Source organism: Parambassis ranga, chromosome 8, assembly GCF_900634625.1.
Source record: "Parambassis ranga chromosome 8, fParRan2.1, whole genome shotgun sequence".
Lineage (NCBI taxonomy): Eukaryota > Metazoa > Chordata > Actinopteri > Ambassidae > Parambassis > Parambassis ranga.
In genome coordinates, this window is record NC_041029.1 from 18,630,213 (window position 1) to 18,649,505 (window position 19,293).

The 19,293-nt window shown below is 43.5% G+C and overlaps 1 protein-coding gene across 1 annotated transcript; it reads left to right on the forward strand.

Moving 5' to 3' along the window:
* The first annotated feature begins 461 nt into the window (after positions 1-461).
* On the forward strand, positions 462-12,106 carry hoxb9a (homeobox B9a). The gene is made up of 2 exons (XM_028411145.1): positions 462-1,250; positions 9,278-12,106. The coding sequence occupies exons 1-2, from the start codon at positions 638-640 to the stop codon at positions 9,511-9,513; spliced, it is 849 nt and encodes a 282-aa protein (XP_028266946.1). The 5' UTR covers positions 462-637; the 3' UTR covers positions 9,514-12,106.
* The last annotated feature ends 7,187 nt before the right edge of the window (positions 12,107-19,293 follow it).

Consider the following 19,293-nt stretch of genomic DNA (forward strand, 5'->3'; position numbering starts at 1 on the left):
TAGGTATTTTAATTAGGTTAAAAAAATACACATGCATAAAAAATAATGGCGCCACTTATTTGTCAGCCATAGTCCCTGTTTTGCATTTTATACATTATGTCAAGACGAAGCATAATTTAACCGTTTTATGTAATTCTGGTTTGACAGCAGCCGTAGATACCGCAGGTCAGACACACGGACGGACTGTTCACTTTGCATATTGCATATAAACAAGACAATTTATTTAGAAGGGAGCAATCTATTAAGGGGGGGGGGGGTGAGGGAGGGAGAGGGAGAGAGAGAGAGAGAGGCCCGCGTGCACGCTTGATTTACGCTCCAGTGACGCTTTATCAGGCTCGAAGAAAAAGTCCGACCAATCTGTTTGCGCCTCGCGCACAGATCCGACAAACCCCCGCGCACCGTACGAGGCTGCTGGCTGTAACACTTTGTTTCACTATAGTGAGCAAGTTGTTTGGGAGGAAGGGGGTTCGAGGAGAGAGAGAGAGAGAGAGAGAGAGAGAGAGAGAGGAGGGAGGGGGCGAGCGAGCAGAGGACAGAAGAAGAAAAAGAGAGAGAGTGAAAGAGGAAATTCTCCTAATGTCTCTCTTCTTGTTCTGCATTTAGTGAACTCGCGGCGTTTCGCAGATAATGTCCGACAATGTCCATTTCTGGGACTTTGAGCAACTATTACGTGGACTCCATCATAAGTCACGAGAGCGATGAACTCTCGGCCCCAGCGCGCTTTCCCAGCGTCCAATACGCCGCTTCGAGCTCCGCTGCGACCGCTGGAGGACGGCAGCCCGGCGGTGCTACGCACGCAGAGCATCCCCATGCAGAGTCTTATCCGTCCTGCAGCTTCCAGCCCAAGCCTCCGGTCTTCTCCTCCTCCTGGAGCCCGTTCAGTCCGCACCATGGTGCCACCGGCCTCCCTGCTGTCTACCACCCTTACATCCCCGCTCAGCACATGCCCGCCGCGGACACACGGTGCCTACGCTCATGGCTGGACTGCGCGCCGCGCGGCTCAGAACCTCTCCCGGGGCAGGGCCAAACGGGGCAGGTCAAGCTGGAGCCTCAGCTCGGCCATCTCGGCGGAGAGATCCCACCCAAAATCGGCGGACAGCACCAGCTCGAGACCACCACGTACATCTTGGAGTCGACGTCCACGGCAGCGCGCGAGCTGAGCCACCATCCGGCCGCCATCCCTGGAGCAGGGTTCGAAGAAAATAAGGATATTTGTGAAGGGAGTGAGGACAAAGACGCCCTGGATCAAAGTAAGTTATTAAAGCAGGAAATAGAGAGGGAGAGGGAGAGAGGGAGCGCGCAGAGAGGGAGATTGTAAATGCTTTTAATGCCGCCATAAAACAAGAACAAAGAGCCAGAGATCCGAAGTGCCCCCACCTCCTGCTCTGAGTTTACTGTGATGTTTAGCCCGCACCGTCCCAGTATGAACAACAGATTATCTGGAATATATAAACAACCCTATTCTGTGACGTCTATGGTTTTTATAATGTGGACACACTTCAACATACAAACTACAGGTTTATTAAATCAGACTGAAAACTGACCTATTAAAAGAAGGAAACGCACTGCTTATTATTATTATTATTGTTATTATTATTATTATTATTATTATTGTTACATCTCAGAAGGTCCGTTTGAAAGTGACTGACAGCACTCAGGTCCGTTAAACACGGTGCAGCCTATTTACATGCGTAATTAAAAGCCGATTCCTTCAGCTTGTAGAAAAATAACGTGCTGTGGTACATCTGAAAGTTACAGCAACTTTAAATAACAGTGGAAGTTCCAGCCAGACAGAGGCTATAAAAAATGGAAAAATGTTCCAGATTTTTGTCCTCTTCATCGTCAAATCCATCAATGTGACAGTGAGAGGGTGCTTAGTTTGGATTAGCTCCAGATTATCAGGACATGCGCACTTCTTTGTTTTGAAAATGACACGGCTTGATACTTTAGATGAGGAGTTTTTGATATACGGTGAAGTGCAGTGATATCTCCAGACAGGCTGTGCGTAAAAGCTGTAGGCCTCCTGTTCCGTGTGCTTCAAACATTATTTAATGGTCACCGCGTGGATACATGCGCTCTGAGGCTTCACCGGACAGTTAGAACACACTGTAAATCTTTCTGAAGCTAACTTGAAATAATAAGAAACAAAGAATCGTGTTTTTTCCGTTTCCACTTTCTTGAACGTCACTTTTCTGTCAATCAGCTGTCTTCCTGTAAAAACCATAAAAAAATCACACAGCGCCGTCAGGCAGCGGCGGCTCTGAGACGGGGAGCAGGCTGATTAGTTTCCAATAGAGAAGAGGCCTCATAAGTCAGTCTGCAGCGCGGCGGACTCACTTCGCTGCGCGCGGGGACGAGAACTCTGGAGTCTTAAAGCCGGAATAAATCTGAATATGGGGTCATGCAAATCCCAGAGCGGCTTCTGACAGTGTTTCAAGCTGGATCAGATTAAACACGACACACTGCGCGAGAAAAAGAGACTTTTGTTTTAACCAACACAAATCACCTGCACCTAAGAAAACATCAGGGACACCGGGAACTTACAGCAAGGAGCTGTTTTATTTTTACCAAATTATAATCCAACACACACATGATTAAACCGCTGGCTGAGTATTGATTAGTAGATTTTTTCCACAGTAAAGCTCCACGTATTATAACTAGACTGAGGGTCATACTGTCGCATGTGCGTTCCTGTTTTATTCATACTCTCACTCTAAAAATAATAATAATATTTTACCTGTCATGCGCCGCAATCATAATGATATAAAGCCGCCGAGGGTTTGGCACAACACGGGTTAGTTCTGTTTTTCTATCATCACTCCCACTAACAACAACATCTAATGCACCGTGTGCTGCTGGAGCTTTCCACGGCGCGCTGACTTATTTGGGGGGTGGGACAGAAAAACGCTCCATAGAAAGATAATTCATATAATTTTTCTTTTAAAACAAATATTGATGTGTTTTTTCAGTCGACCCTGCATGTGAACGGGCTGTTTCCCTGCTCTCTGTCCGGCCTGAGTCTGATCCACCAGACACAGAGAGAAAGCTCCATATTGGCCTTTTCAAATGAAACACAAATTACAAACACTAGACACACTCTCACACACAAACACACTTTATGACCACATTGGCACCACACACACACACACACTCAGCCACCTTATTACAGCATCTGAGCGCGCTATCCATCAGAGCAGGGAGCTGGTTAAGGGCTGGATGGAGCCTTGTAGCCTCCAGTCTGAGTTATTAGACTTTCCACCAGTAACAGTGTGAGTCCCAGTCCGGCCCGGTGGTCGTGAATGCTTGTCTGTTCAAATAGGCGAAACTGAGAAAAGTTCCTGTTGGAGCTGTCTTAAAGGGTCAGCACTTTTTCTTCGTGGTTTGTTTTCAGACATGTCTGTGCTGCAGTGGGTCTGTGTGGCAGGTAGTGGGAGCTCTCCCAAGCAGCAAGTGAGGAGGGCTGCTTTCTATTGTTCACTATAGGCGGCCATTTTGAACTGTAAATTCTACATGCACATCTCTGTTCGGGTTAAATCCAGGTTCCACTGCTGCTGCACATGTTGGTCAGTGTCAAGGGAGTTCTGCTGGAAACACACATCATGCGAATGGAAGCGCTTCCTCTAGTCACATGTTTTCATGTTTTTTAGAATGGCTCGCCTTCACAGCAGCGTCCTCATCTGGTTGGTTAGCTTAGCATTAGTGGTATCAAACTGATCCTTTCAGCACATGTTAAGCTCACTAACATAGTTTTAGTTTGTTGGTTTGAGTGCTGCTAAAATGTAAACGGATATAACTTGTGGGTCACATTACGCACCGAGATGTGCCTGAAAAGGGCAACGTGTGCATCAAGGTGTTATGTTGCCAAGCTAACACCCAGCCATTACCGCTCCAAGGTCATTTGACCTGGAAGTGAATGCCACTTGTATCCTTCCACTGCACGCAAAAGCCAGATGTTTGTGGGTCTTAGTGCTTCTTTCCTTCTGTTCTTTTGTTGTTGTGTGAAAGAGGCACATAAAAAATATACTTCCACAAAATGTCCATAAATGTGCCTTCAAAACTTAAAAAAATGTAGAGCAGTTTTAAAAAGAACTGACACTCACACCAGCACAATGTATGTGGTGAAGAACAGCTGCTCACATTCTAAAAATGTCGGCTCTATTGTTTTATATCATTTCAAAGTTGGATTTGTTTCTCCTCCTGTTCACACAAGGGGCCTTACAATGTAGATTTCAATAGTGCCCAAATTCTCCCGAGAGCTTTGACCTCATGAGCCGCTTGCAGCATTAGGACATGGCAGAAAACTTTAAAGGCCCCGCTTTTTATTATAATAGGAGATTTTGGTGAATAGTGATTCTCAGTCCACTGTTGGCTGAAGCACAGGGATCAAGAGAAGTTCTTAAATAGTTTTAATTGCAGTAGCCTTAAAGCTGTTGTGTGCAGGCTGTTAATGAGGATGGATGGGTTGGATGGGCTGTAAGAGGCATGTTGATAGTTATAAAAGCTGGATGTGAGGAGAGGAGCAGCTTAAATATACATGAGGTCTGCTGTACTCCAGCAATCATCCCCTGGCTATTGTGGGAAAAAACATGATTCTTCACTAATACTTTCTTGTGTTTTATCAGTATAGACGCTCATTAAGTCAGTTCTGCTAAGACCTGAAGGAATTCATGGCTCAACAGAGCTATGACTCTTTCTCAGCGTGGCTGCACAGCAAGAAAGAAACCTGGGGTTCTTCGTGTTTTCCTTCCATTAATGATGGATTTTATGCAGCTCTGGCATTACAGAGGGGCTTTTTTTTCACATGTCATTAGATGTCTTTCCAGTGCTGACGTGATGTATCTTAACAGCAGGACGGATCCAGACCGAGTTTCCTCCCCATGTATTCAAAATGGACGCCATGTGAGCAACATCCCTGGAATCCCACCTTTCAAAAACATCACATCCAATCCATCACATTAAATCCTGCATCCAGCTACAGATTTCTCTTTGTGTTACTGGTGCTGGGCGACCATCCAGAATAAACTACAAGATTACACTTCAGTCTTTGTGCTTCTGCTGCTGCTGCCGGGCAGAGCCAGAAAGTTATTGCCCCTGAAGTTTGTTAAGTTTATAACGCCAGCTGAACAACCCCATTAATTGGCGTGTTGCTGTTGGTCGCTTGGTGAGATGGTGCGCAAGGGTTGGTGTGGATAGTGGTGCTGGGGCAAGGGGGTGGGGGAGGTGGATAAAATATGTCTTTGGGAAATGTAATAACGTGCCTTTGGGATATATGAGAGGTCAATTTCTGGAACTATTAGGGTGAAATTGCAAAGGGAGGAGGGCAGGGAAAGAGGCGGGATGTGATATTAGCTTGTAGCCGTTTCGGTCACTGTTTCCATGCATTCATCAAGGTGGACACACACACACACATCACGGCAGAGACACATATATTCTTACACTTGAACAGATTGTGATGCGGGGCCATAGGCTATAGCAGGCAGCTTTACAGCAGCATCAGTCTCTTCATGCATGTCCACATCAACACCACACATTGATGGTCAGGTACACAGATGTAGCCTACAGAGAACTTGGATTTAGGAGTATACAAGCTGCAGCCCTCCCCACCCTTGCTCCGTCTTTCCATCTGTCATCATCCTCTCTATCTTCCCACCCCTTGGAAAAAAAAAGTCCTTCCACCACTCTCCCCGAGCCCCTCCACCCCCCCACCGGTTTGTCATCCTGCGTGACAGCCACGGTCGCGGCACAGCTCCGAGGATAATGGATGGTTCTGGAGGTGATTATACACAGGGAATGCAAAGTACCCACTTTACCGTGTGACAAAAGCACAGCACCCCCCACCTCCACCCACCCTCACCTCTTTACCAGGCATTATTTTGCTCTGAGATGAAATCGATCCTCTACATGCTGGCCATGTTGGAGGAAATTGATTCCAGAGGGTATTAAGGACGTATTTACTGATGATGGTCACTAACTATAACTCCCCTGGTGGGAAGATCATGGCAGGAACAAGGGGGGGGCTATCCTCTGTCAACAGGGACAGACACTAGCCTATCACCGGCAGCCATTTTGGTCTTGCAATCTTGCGCTAAACCCCAAGTTTTAAAGGATTGAATCTACTGAATTCAATAAGAAAAACTGTGTTTGCAAACATAAATATGAAACTGTTGAATGTGTACATGTGACTGATTCCACAGAGCGCAGTTATTTTTGTGCATTCTAAATGGCAAACTTTGAAGTTTAAATTAGCTTACCTCCTGACTTATTGTACCTCTGTACTTCAGACAGGACATCTGTGTTCTGTGCATGAGCGTTCTGATCCAGAAGAAAGAAAACTAATGTCTGCTGATGATTGTATGTGGACTTCTCTTCGTAAGCTGAGAGATTTAGGTGGCATGTTGTGCTGGATCAAAGTTGTTGAATAGATCACGCATCAGTCGGTTGGTTAGAGTTTTGGTGGTAAATGAAATGAGAGAACTTCTTTTGTTGTGACCATTGAATATGCTGCTGTTAATTATGAAATCAAACCCTAAGGACAGATGATTGACATTTAGGAAATGCTTTGATAGGTCGTGTTTGACGTCAACACTTTTGTTCCAAACAGTTTTTGCTTTTCTTTCTGAACCACCTACGGAAATAATATTAAAACTAGTAATACTTGATAAACTGTATTCAAGAAGGGAGCAATCCTACCCGACTTTTACAAGTTTTGATTGCACAATGTGACTGTGACCACTGAAGGGAAATGAAACAGTATCACTCACATGTCAGGAAGTCAGGTGCATCATCTCCAAACATAACAGGTGAGGGAGGCCGTGTGATCTCTGATGGTAATCTGGAAGGCTGAAAAAAAACACCACACACTTCATGTTAAAGGTCCACATTAACTGCTGTTAACTTACGCCCTGCCAATAAAAACAAAGACATGTGTACCTGTCTTTGTCAATGGACCAGCAGACCTTTCCTTTGGAGTGATGCTCAGACAGAAATAAAACAGCAGGTGTAAAGCAGTATAAAGGATTAACTTAAAATATACATATATAATGCTCATGCCAAACTGAGAGGTGAAAACTGTATCACAAGTTTAAAAACTGAAAACCACTTGGATACATCTGATCCAACAGGAACACTGTGCAGCTGAAGCCGCACGACACTGTTTTAAATGGAAGAAAGTTGATAGTTATGAATGTCATCTGCAGTTGTTGCAAATATGATTGTAAAATATTACCAGTGAAATTGAAGACAGACAGGGCCTCCACCCAACATTCATTAGGAAACAGGCTGGCTCCTCAGGCAGGGAGGACACACACACACACACACACACTCCCTGCTTGGCGTCGAAAGGAGCTGAAGCTCAGTCTTTCCCCCCATGACTTGTGAGTGATAAGATCATCCCTTCTGCCATTTAGACAACAAGACCGAGACTGCATTTCATGTATGAGCACAAACTCTCCTTTATAACCTCCTGCCCTACAGACCTGATCTGCTCCCAGCTGCAGGAATAAATCTCTCTTCTTTTTGGAGGTACTAAGAACCTTTTGGGCCGAACTGATTTAGATGGAGCTTATACTCCAAAACACATCCTGATGGCTAGACCTTCTCTGACTTCCATCGCCTAGGGAAACCTTTAGTATAACAAAAACAACCAGTGACTTGAACTAAACCAGCTTTTTTAAACCAATAAATCCAAGCGGAATCCCCTCCTGGAGACACATTTGGGTTTTGCACTAGACTTGGAATCGCCCTGCTGACTGAGATGCTGTCATAGATAAAATGCAAAGGGAACAACCCCGGCTGTATTCTTGTTTTATGCTTTGCATGCTTCTCTTCACTGCTTTATTTATCATTTCTGATGCATTTTATGGCTTCTTATTTATCTCTAGCTGTTATGTCTCAATTATGAGAAAAGCTCCTTCTGATGAGAGGCAGAAAAGTTTGATACATTTTTGATGTTTATGCCTTAGCGGCAGTGTCTGTTTCACCGACTGGAGAAAGAGCCTGACCCAACCGCAGGAAGCTCATGGTTTAAGGTTTTATTTAGAAGAGGTATAAGTGGAAACGAACCAGAACCAGCTCTGGCCTGGTGTTTCAATGGTACTTCACATGAAAGTTTCTACATCTTCTTTTTTTTTCTTGGAATTATTTTTTAAAGATGCCGTGACAGTCTCAGCAAGCTGCCTCACAGCTCAGATGCAGAGGGGAGACCAGCTCTCAGCCCCGAAGCAGATCCGTGCGTCCCAAACATGAAGTATCTGCTAATTACATCGGTCTGAAAGCTATAAAGCGGGGTGGGGTTTTAGGGTGGGGGGAATCAGGGTGGCCTGGCAAACAAGAGAGGAGATACGGAAAAGAAATAAAAAGTGAGGAAAAACTTATGTTCCTCTCATAAAACAGGAATATCTACTCAGCCCCACAGCGTTGTTTACTGTTGCAGACGCAGGTTTCCACAGTGAAGAGGACACTGTACCAGCTTCTGTTTCCTTGGTGTTTACTGCAGCCAGTGTATGTACATGTACATGTATATATATATATATATATATGTATACATGTACATGTATATATATACATATATATGTATAAAGTCGTCTGCTGCTGTGTTTAAGCGCAGACATCTTAGTGCCTCAATGGACGTCAGAAAGAGCTTTTTCTTCTAATCCCGTCAGAGCGATAAATTTGACTCCGCTTATTAATTAAGGAGCAGATTTAACATCAGAAGTGACGCAATGACAGCCGCCGCGCGGTGTTTTCTTTCTTTTTTAAAAAATAATTTGGCTGGAGACACTCACTCACTCACACACACACACACACACACACACGCACCATTGTGTATTAATTAACGTACATTTTCGTGTTTTTTTTCCAAGTTATCTCCTTGATTTATTTATTTGCTGTAGGAATGGCCGAGCCGTTGTTATGAGTGTAGACAGAAAATAAAACATTTTTAGGACTCATCATTTGTTCCTGTTTTATTTGCGTAGCAGGGCGTTTATTCTGTGTTGTGCGTCCTGGATGCAGCAGTCTGTCTTCCACGTGATGTCACCAAAAAAAAAGAAAAACAGACGTGGATCCACTTGTGTTAAAATTGCGCCCTGTTGACACCCTAAACCTAGATTACGCACTAACGTGTCAATTGCAGAGTCAGATGTTTCAGAGCAATGCTTTTTACGCACAGGGTTCTTTTCCTTTTACGCACACAGGCCGTGCTGTCTGTAACTTATAATTAAACTCTACAATGATAAATAATCGTTTCTCTTTTTCCCTCATCCTCTCTTCCTTCCAGATGACCCCTCGGCCAACTGGCTGCATGCGCGCTCCTCCAGAAAGAAGCGGTGCCCGTACACCAAATACCAGACGCTGGAGCTGGAGAAGGAGTTCCTGTTCAACATGTACCTGACGCGGGACCGGCGGCATGAGGTGGCGCGCGCGCTCAACCTGACGGAGCGCCAGGTGAAAATTTGGTTTCAGAACCGGAGGATGAAAATGAAAAAACAGAGCAAGGACCAACCCAAGGACTAAGGACGCGCGCATACATTCAGACGCACACGCAGGCACGCACGCTCACACCTACGTAAAACTTCGTGGTTTCTTATATCTAGAACACAAAATGGCCTTCCCGAGAACTGCAAAAACACACACTCACATCTGCCGTTTCCAATTTGCTTTAACCTTCAGGCATGACCACGTGACGCTTCAGTCTAATCACGCCAATCTATACAGCAGATCAATGGCTTTATTGATCTCTGGCAGGCGCTGAGGACCCCTAAAGCTGAAGTCTGATGTTGAGTGAGATGGAAGGAGGCTGGAGTTTGAGTTTGTATTAACGGATGACCGAACCTCACAGGACAACACATCTTCACGGACTTCTTCTCCTCTAAATGACTCAATGTAAAACTACGGATTGAACAGATGTCTGTGTCTTCATATTTTATATTAGATTAATTGGGCTTTGATATGAGAGGAGCCGTGTATGTGAAGGTGGGCTGTGCAGACAAGCACCGCTCCTCTTTGTGTTATTATTCCTGTTTCATCGCTGACACCGGAGGCGCGCAAAGCTGCTGAAAACAGGATTTCACTCAGCCATTAATAAGCAAGTGGATCAGATAGTGGGTGCACATACACACCCCAGTGCTCGTCCTTTTTTTATTCTTTTCTTTCCCCTCCACTAAATACTGTCAGAATGTGATTAGAAAGCGCCTGATGGCCGGCGTTGATACAAGCATCCAGCCGCCGTTTGTTTCCTGGTTGTCGGCCTAAGTAATGAGTACATACCGGAGGGTGGAGGAGGAGGGGGGTGTTTGAAAGTGATGTGGTGGCAGGGGTGTTAACCCGACTCAGCAGCCGGGGATCCGATTAAGCTGCTGTCGATACCGTGGATCTCCATCCTTCGGCTTGCTCTCCGGATGCTTTATGTGCTGCAGCGGCGGCTGCGGCTCATCTGCGGCCTGCACCGGATATTAATAGTCATCCTGCGAGCACTTCACATGTGAGCCTGGAACTAGCATGGACTTATCTAAGAGAAGACACCGCAAAAGAACCATATCATATCCATAAGTACAAGCACCAAGACCCAGGGCACATTGATACAGAATGACACCGTGACCCTTCAGCACGACATGCATTTAAACATAAGACGCAAACATTTGAATTAGATTGGCCAGTAGTATACATCACCCACAGCTGCTACTTAACTAAATACTGTTTTCTGTCCCCAGTGCGCACAAACCCATGTCTCCATGTAGCTCTGCTACAATAATCTTCACTAGTCTTTTTCAGCGTTGCATTAGAAAAAGAATCTGCTCTATTTTTATACATACATTAGCCTAGAGTTTGTGTATTATCTGCTATGCAAGGCGGCTTTCTCACTTCAGGAAATATGCTGAAAACGTGCGCAATGGCGGACTCCAAACGCACCCAGGGTGGAAAGACTAAAACACCCAGATGCCCTCGGACGTCACAGTGATCATTTAGTCATTTATATTAAAAAACATAATTCTAGAGATTCTGTTACAAATCTTTATCAACAACCACATGTAAGATCTAAGTGCTGCAGGAGCACAGAGTATTGTCTGGTTAGACTTCAGTTTATGCAGAGTTTTATTGATCTGGGTGTTAAAACACGACAAGGTTGCAAGGCCGGCCGAGGTGGCGTTATGTGGAGTGTCGGCGCACTTAAATTGCGTCTGATGGCAGTTTTATGGACGGATCATAAACAACACATTGGCTTATGTGTGTGTGTGATTTGACGGTTGCTTAAAAAACACACACACACGTATATTATTTACATGTAGGCTACACACACGTCTCCAGTTTCGTTGATATTATTTCATTTTTAATGAACGGGTCTTCAACCAGCCTGTTTTTTTTAGAAAGTCTTAAAACGAGCGCTACGATTTCGCGTCCTCTATTTACGAGTACAAATGTTTACATGGTTTGCGCATGCCTCGAGTCACTTGTCATTTTGAAGACGCTATTTCGTCCTTTATCTCTTTGTGTGTTTAAATCTGTCGGAGGGGAATGCTTACTGAAAAAAGATCATACAAAACTAAACAGAAGTTTCTTGATATGACATATTTCTAATTTATTGTACATACAGTGAGTAACCTAGTCTTTCTTATGAATGAGTTGCTGAGTATTGTTTTGTCCTGCCAGGATGTGGCATCTTACTGTAATATAGATGTTTTTTTTCTGCCATGTTTAGATTCTGTTTTCCATGTTGTTGTGCCGACTGTCCGTCAGTCCGATGTGTCTTTGTTTAATGGTGAACAGTCATGAGTTAGACTCTGCTGATGTGTTGGGAGGAAGAGGAAGAAACGTTTGATCAAAGTGAAGCGATGCTTCTACATAAATTATAATGTTTATTTTAATTATTGACTGTTTCTTTATTTCTAGTTCTCACTATGACTTTCTGTCCTATGTACTCTCCTGACTGGAGGAGCACAGGTTCTGGAGGTTTTGCTGCTGCAGGATATGCTCGCTCCACTGTTTTAACGAGACAAATCTAAGCCATGTGGACACGGTGTAAGCTGAATGCTTTACTAACGAGCAGGCGACCTCCAGTCCCTGTGCTCCTCTCCTCCATGTCAATCCTTGTATTTTCCCCTCTCTTCTTTCCCCTGTGTTGTTGTTGTCTCTTGTTTTTTGTGCGATGGCACTGCTGATGCTGGATTCCTATTAAAGAAGAGACTTTACAATACCACCGTACTTCACTTAATTGCACCACTGTTAATTAAACATAAGGTCATGTGGTAGTATATATATTTGGTTGTTATATTTACAGGTTGCTGTCCTCCTGTGTAGAGAGTAGCTCTGCCTTCTTCTTCTCATACATCTCCAGACTGGACTCTGTGGGAAAAGAGACAGAGGGTGTAAGAGGGGGAGACAGAGAGAGAGAAAGAGGCGGATGAGCCAGCATGTGTTTAAAATATGTGTCTCTTCAGTTGTACACTGCAGCTTAAAGGAGAGGGGCGTCTGTTTGGCTGCAACAGTAAAAGACTGTCATAAACCCATAAACACCCCCACCCCACACACACACACACACACACACACACACACGGATGATGAGTGCATTCATTAGAAGCGTAGTCATCCGTCCATTAGGAGCTTGTGAAGCCGCTGCGGTTCCTGTGTCTGTACCAAATGACTCGGATAGACACAGAGTCTGATTGGGCCTGTGTTTCCTCCCTTATTCCTCACATGACACTGAAACATTAAATGAGCCTGGAGCACAAGTTATAGCAGTAGTTAAAGCAATTATTTTTGCTATCAGTGCAAAATAAAACACAAGGAAGAGACCAAAGCAGTGTGATCAGAAGTAAATTGCAAAAAGCAAGTCAGATTATTTGATATCAACAAAGGCTGCTGCTGCTGCTGTGACTGCAGGGAGGGGCACAGGCAGAATTTTAGAAGTACTGAGGTCATAGACTCAAAATCTCTCAATGCAGCTTCACTCTCACTTAAAAACTTCTTCATATTTTTCAAATGTTAAGTTTTATTTTAAAGTTTAAAGACTTCTTAGCAGCATGGAAGCACAATGGACAATGAGCCCGAACATACAACCAGAGCCATAAAGAACCATGTTCAGCCACAAGAAGGAACAACTGATGCAACAGATGGTATGACCCCCTCAGAGCTCTGATGTCAGCATCATGGAGTCAGTCTGAAGTTTCATGAAGACACAGAGGGAAATGAGACAAACTGAAGAACTGCGGCAAATTCTCCACAAGCATTCCAAACATAACTGTTGCTGCTGAAGCTGATGTTGTTTCCATGAACTGAACTGATGAAGTCAAAACTCTTTCAGGAATATTAATCAGCTCAAAGATCAGCCTGTGTTTTCCAAAAAGCATGCTGCAAATTTACTAAAGTGACTAACTGTCCCTTTGCAGAGCTGCAAAAATAAGATGATCCAGACTAAAACATAATGTTATATATACTATTGCATAATGCTGTGATAAAGGGAGTGTTTGTATTCATATGGCTGGTGTTAAGTGGGACTGGCCTTCTAAAGGAGTATAACTGATGGTTAAAAGAAAGTTTGAGTCTTGTTGCTCGCTTCTGCACTTACTTGGCCCAACCAATGAGGCCCCAGGATTTAAGCAGATTTAGGTCTCAGGCCCCAACAAAGCCATCCCATAAACCATCTGCGGACTGTGTCGGTGGATGATTGTAATACTTCTCTGAGGTCTAGCAGGGTCGGAGCTTCATTAAATCCAGAAACCCCTTGCTTCCCTCCAGCCTGAACCCCAAGGAGGGACAACAACTGCTTCACCCAACTCTGTGTGTGTGTCTGTGTGTGTGTGTGTGTGTGTGTGTGTGTGTGTGTGTGTGTGGAGGGGGTGTTGCTGTGACACATGGCACAGTAAATCTAGAGACTGCTGCAAGCAGGAGCCTCGCACAACAACACACATACACTTCAGGTTAATACAAGGCTGAGCTTCAGCATTTCTGAGGAGTAGAATCACAGGGGAGACATCATGGGAGGAGGACATGGGGGTGGGGGGGGGGGGACACCAGAGGGGGGGAGGGAGCGCAGAGTCAGGAGCAGCAGCTCTGTTGGTGTGGCTGAAGTGAAGGGGCTTTCCACAGAATGAGCCAGGTATGGGGTTAAGTAATAAGTGGAGACAGCTCATTGCCAGATATTTACAGGTGGTTCTTAGCTGCTGAGCTCTGCTTGGTTCTATATTGATAATCTGAGTGGATAAAGCTTCTCATATTATATAAAATAACTCCAGATTTGTGCACCAACATGAACCTCACAAGACATTCCTTCCTTCTTCCTTTAGTCTGTTTCCAATAAAATTCCATCAATGTGCAACTCAATGGTCTGAAGACAATTGTTGCAACTCACTGAACTCAGTTGTGGTTATGTTGCTGAAATTGTTGCCCAAAACGCCACCTACTGCACCCCACCCACCCTCCCACCTCCACCTCTGCTGCCTTTTTCTGCGTCCTCGACAGTAGCCTCAGTGTGGTGAAATGGAAAAATCCAGATTGGCTCATTGCGCAGTGATTTGCGGCAGAAGTAGGCGCAGGCCTCATCATTTCAGTGATATTTTCAGAGGGTAAATGGGCTGCACAAGACAAATCACGTGCTGCTGCTGAGGGAAAAAAATCATATTTCAAACCGGGCGAACGTGGCCAATCTAATATGTCTTCACTTTATCCTCTCATATTAAAACAGAGTCTACAGATAATAACCAGCTTCACTGGCGCGCCCAGTGTGGATGTGGAAGCGGCAGGACTCTCCCTCTCTCCCTCTCCCTCTCTCCCCCTTTACCTCACTCTGAATGAGCTGTTTTACACGGTGCTGCTTCTATAATTCATCAAGCAGCAGAGAATATCATTCATATTCATAAATTTCCTCTCGGAGAGTTATGGTCCCGCTGATACAAACGGCTGTATGGATCAGAACGCATCAGCCATTCTGGACTCATTAACAGTTGGACGGTACGCCAAATGCTGCTGGCTGCTCTGCACATGTTACAGCTGCCTCTGACTGGGCAGGAGAAAAAATAATAACAGCATCAAATACAGAAATGATAGCAGTGCGCGCGCATGATGCTACAGCTGCCTCTGAATGGGCAAGAAAAAGTCAACAGAACAACATCAAACAGCAGCAGGGTAGAAAGCTGGGCACGCGTAGAGACTGATGACGACACGGGCATGAAATATTAGCATTAATATAAATAGAAGCTATTAACTATTATTGCTTTTTAGAATACTGTATGTATTAAAAATAAATGAATATTATAAATACTAAAAAAATACAGAATAAAAATATTATATTATATTATATTATATTATATTATATTATATTATATTATATTATATTATATTATATTATATTATATTATATTATATTATATTATATTATATTATATTATGATAAAAATGTGGGTTACATATAATAATAATACTAAAAGTGACAGACATACCTGTCACAGTACAAAATATAATAAATCTATTTACAAGTATCTTGATATTAAATTACAGAATTTTGAAAAAAAAGGAACTTCTGAAAGCTCTGATATAAATAAAAAAACAAATACATAAATAAAAGTTTTGTTGTTTGTTCTACATGGCCTAAGAAAATAATCAAATAAGTGTATAAATATATATATACCCTAATATTTTGGAATGAAAATAAGCAAAAGGTAGATTGTGATTTCACATAATTTAAGGATTTTTTAAAAAGTGTTTATGCTTAGGCAATACGAGTAAATATAAATAAATCACAGGAATAAGTACATTTAAAAACAAAGCCCCCTAATCAATACTCAGCAGCAGCATAGTGTAACAGACAGTCTTAATATTTGTTTGGCGTGACTCTCGCCTCCACTGGCCCATTAGGCTTCTTTAACAGCGGTTCAGGCAGCTCACTGGTCCATCGCATCCAAATCATTCATACCAGGAAAAAAAAAAAGTTTCATTTTTTTGTGGGTCGCCCGGTGCAGCTTCAGGAAGGATGAGGCTTCCTGCATTTATTTCTTCTGTAATTGTAAAGCCATAAGTGGACTCCGAAGGTCAGAACAAGCCGTCAGGGTTTGTTTCATTAGATATATTTTATTTTGCTTTGGGAAAAAAATGTGATAGTATTTCCCCCTTTGGGCCAATAAAGCTCCAGCAGCTTTCTTTCTTCCTCCTCCTCCTCTTCTTCTTTCTCCTTCTTCTGCCTCTTCTCACGTCAGTTGTTTTGCACACTTCCTTTTTCCAGACACGGAAACAAACAACACGAGAGGAGCAGGATGTGCTGCACGCACCGGGGGGCTCCAGCACACGGTTTAAAAAAAACGGTGGTGGGGGGTGAGGTGATGAGGGATGCGGGAGCGGATGCGTTGGAAGAAGCCGCCGCCGACTGTCGTAAAAACAGCAAAAGAGGAAGACGGAAAAGAAGAGGAGAGGGAGAGAGAGAGAGGATTCAATGCGGTGCGGCGCAATAAAAGAATATGACGGCAATAAAAGTTTATAGCGTATAAATTTCTGAAGGTTAAGAACTAAACGGCTGTAAAGCAAACACGCCGAGAGAAAGGAAAGAGGAGCGAGCAGAGCCACACAGAGAGGAAATACTAGAGCAAAAGTTTCAGATCCCCCGCTTGATAATGTATTTGTTATAAATGCAGTCACGGCGGAGACAGAGGGCAGATGTTGGAGAGGAGCTGGTAGATTTGAGAGTTTCCAGGCTGGGATAGATATTTGAGCAGAATTCTGTTTGGAGATGAAAATCTAGCAGCGCTCCTTCTGGGCTGTAGCAGCTTGAAGAGGAGGACGCGTCTCCTTCCTCCTCCTCCTCCTCCTCCTCCTCCTCCTCCTTCTTTTCAGCTTTGGGAGTTTTATGGTTTTGTAGCCGTTTGGCTCTATTGGGGTATTTTTTTTGTGTGTGTGTGTGTGTGTGTGTGTGTCTCCTGTTCGACCTCCCCTTTGTCCCTCTCAGATGCATCCTTACAGCCGGGGCCATAAACTCCCCCCACCAGAAAAAAACACCAAAAACACAAGCAGACGGCAGAGCCGGCAGACAGGGTGTGCTGTGACCGGGGCCCAGGCTGCTTTTCCGGCCTAGAGGGCACGGCGGGGCCCAGGCCTGGGCTGCACAGCAGGGGAGAGGGGGGTGAAGGCAAAAAAATGTCAAGCTCCATGATGTTGAACCTAACAGAGAAGAAACTAACAAGAGGCCTTCTGAGAATCACATGATGACGTTCTTATCGTTCACATGCACACAGGTATTTCCTTTCTCTGTGTTTTTACGTGATGTGGCAGCGAGGGTTCATATTTCCACTGAGGTGGAAGTCAGGATCTGCTCTGCAGTCTCTTCAGATAATGGTAACAACCCCTTTTTACAGTCTGTTTACAACCTGTAATTTAGCAGCCTGCAAACACACACACACACACACACACACACACACACACACACACACACACACACACACACACACACACACACACACACCAGGTCCTTCTAACATAAAAGCGCCCATCATCTGCGGCAATAAACCCAGTTTGTCTTCTGGACCTCCCTGACAAAATGATCCTCTGGACCTTTTTACTTCACATTACTGTAGCTGTTATATTTAATAATAGACCGATATTAATAGGGTTTATCTGTTATTTTAGTGGTCTGTTATAATTACAGCACATTTAGTAAATTTGTTGCTCATGCCTGCCAATAAATATACACAATACCATATATGCACTTACATGGAAGTCTAGAGTGTAAAATATTACGCATTAAATATAAACCATTGGGACAATATGTGATTATTTGTAAATTGTTTATTTTATAATAGTTAAAAGATATATTATAAATTAAACAATAAATTAAATTGTTAAAAAACATATTTAAAGAATAAAAAAGATGTAAATCAATTTAAGAATTCAATTATACTCAAACATTGTTTTATACAGAAATTAAAAAAAAAAAAATCAAATAAAAATTTGTATTTGTTTTCCAGGACATTAGAGCATCTTCCTCTGATGACCAGAAATTAAAATGAAAAATACAATTTTATTCGGGCTTTTCATTTTTCTGTTTGTATGCTGCGTGTGATAAATGCTATTGGAATTATATAAGGTCATACTAAGATAAGAAACATGTGTGAAGTATATTTTTGAAATATTTATCTATAGGAAACAAAATCTATAGGCAAACACTGCTTCAAGAAAAGGCTTTGACTGGATTGTTTCGCTTTCATTTCCATTCAGACGTTTGCTCCTGCTTCCGTTTTATTTTCACCTTCTTTCTCCCACAAATCCCAAACCGACTCTCACACTAAAGTTCCAATTAAACTTGCAGTTTTATTTTAAGGAGCTTATTCAGGCTTTATGTGCAGACTTAAATAGAACCATAAACACGCATTACAGGAGCTTTCCTCCTCCCCTATGACTTCACTGTAAACGACCACTTGATGGCGCTCTTGCTCCACCGATAAACTGAGGTCTGAGGCTTCGCTTGCCCTCAGGAAGAAGTGCACATGCAGGCTCCTTTAAGAGGGTGAATTCGCCCTATCACTCTTTGTTATTCATGTGTTTTAAAGGGTGTACTTTGAAAGAGATGTGAGGTGATTAGGCCACTTTCTGACTTTGCTTTAGAACATCCTGACAGCTGAGGCAGTTGTAGGTCCTTTTTCACAGCGGCTGCTGGAGAGGAAGGGTTGAGGCCTTGGAAAATAACAATCCATAGGCACGCAGGATACTGTATAGGCTGCCAGGAAATGTTTTATTTTTCCCGGTGTAAAAAAATCACACCAAGGACGCACGCACCTTGCCACAGTTTTGGGGGTTTAACATGCAGACTTAGGTGAATGGAGTGTGTGTGGGCCATACATGTGTGCTTGTGTACTAATTGATAGAAAGATTTTTATCTCAGGTAAAGCGCAGCACACTGGTCTTTACTTCTAAACTATCGATAAATCCATGATCTACAGTCAGCGTGGATTTGACGCAAAGGACGTGACGCGTAGAGACGCGAGGGATGAAATCTGGTTTTTAATGTATCTTCCAGCTTCAAAAGCATCGCGGTGAGTGTGAACGCCTATACAGAACACCCTAACGTGTATATCGGTGTGTGTTCTGTAGAAAGAGAGGCTTTCGCTGTGTTGTTATTCAGTGTTCAGGCTTTGACGGGTTAGGGACGTGTGTGTTCAGGAGCGTGGACATTGCATCAGAAATGGTGACTTTTTTGCGCATCATATTTAAGCAGACAGAATATCTCATAAGCAAACTCTTTATTAGAAGCGTAAAACATGGCGCCGGGCGGGAAGTTTCAATAAGATCACATTCTAATAAATCTGAAACATTGCGCCA

Coding starts and splice junctions, on each gene's coding strand:
- hoxb9a (XM_028411145.1), top strand. CDS start 638: ATGTCCATTTCTGGGACTTTGAGCAACTATTACGTGGACTCCATCATA. Junction 1,251..9,277: donor CAAAGACGCCCTGGATCAAA/GTAAGTTATTAA, acceptor TCTTCCTTCCAG/ATGACCCCTCGGCCAACTGG.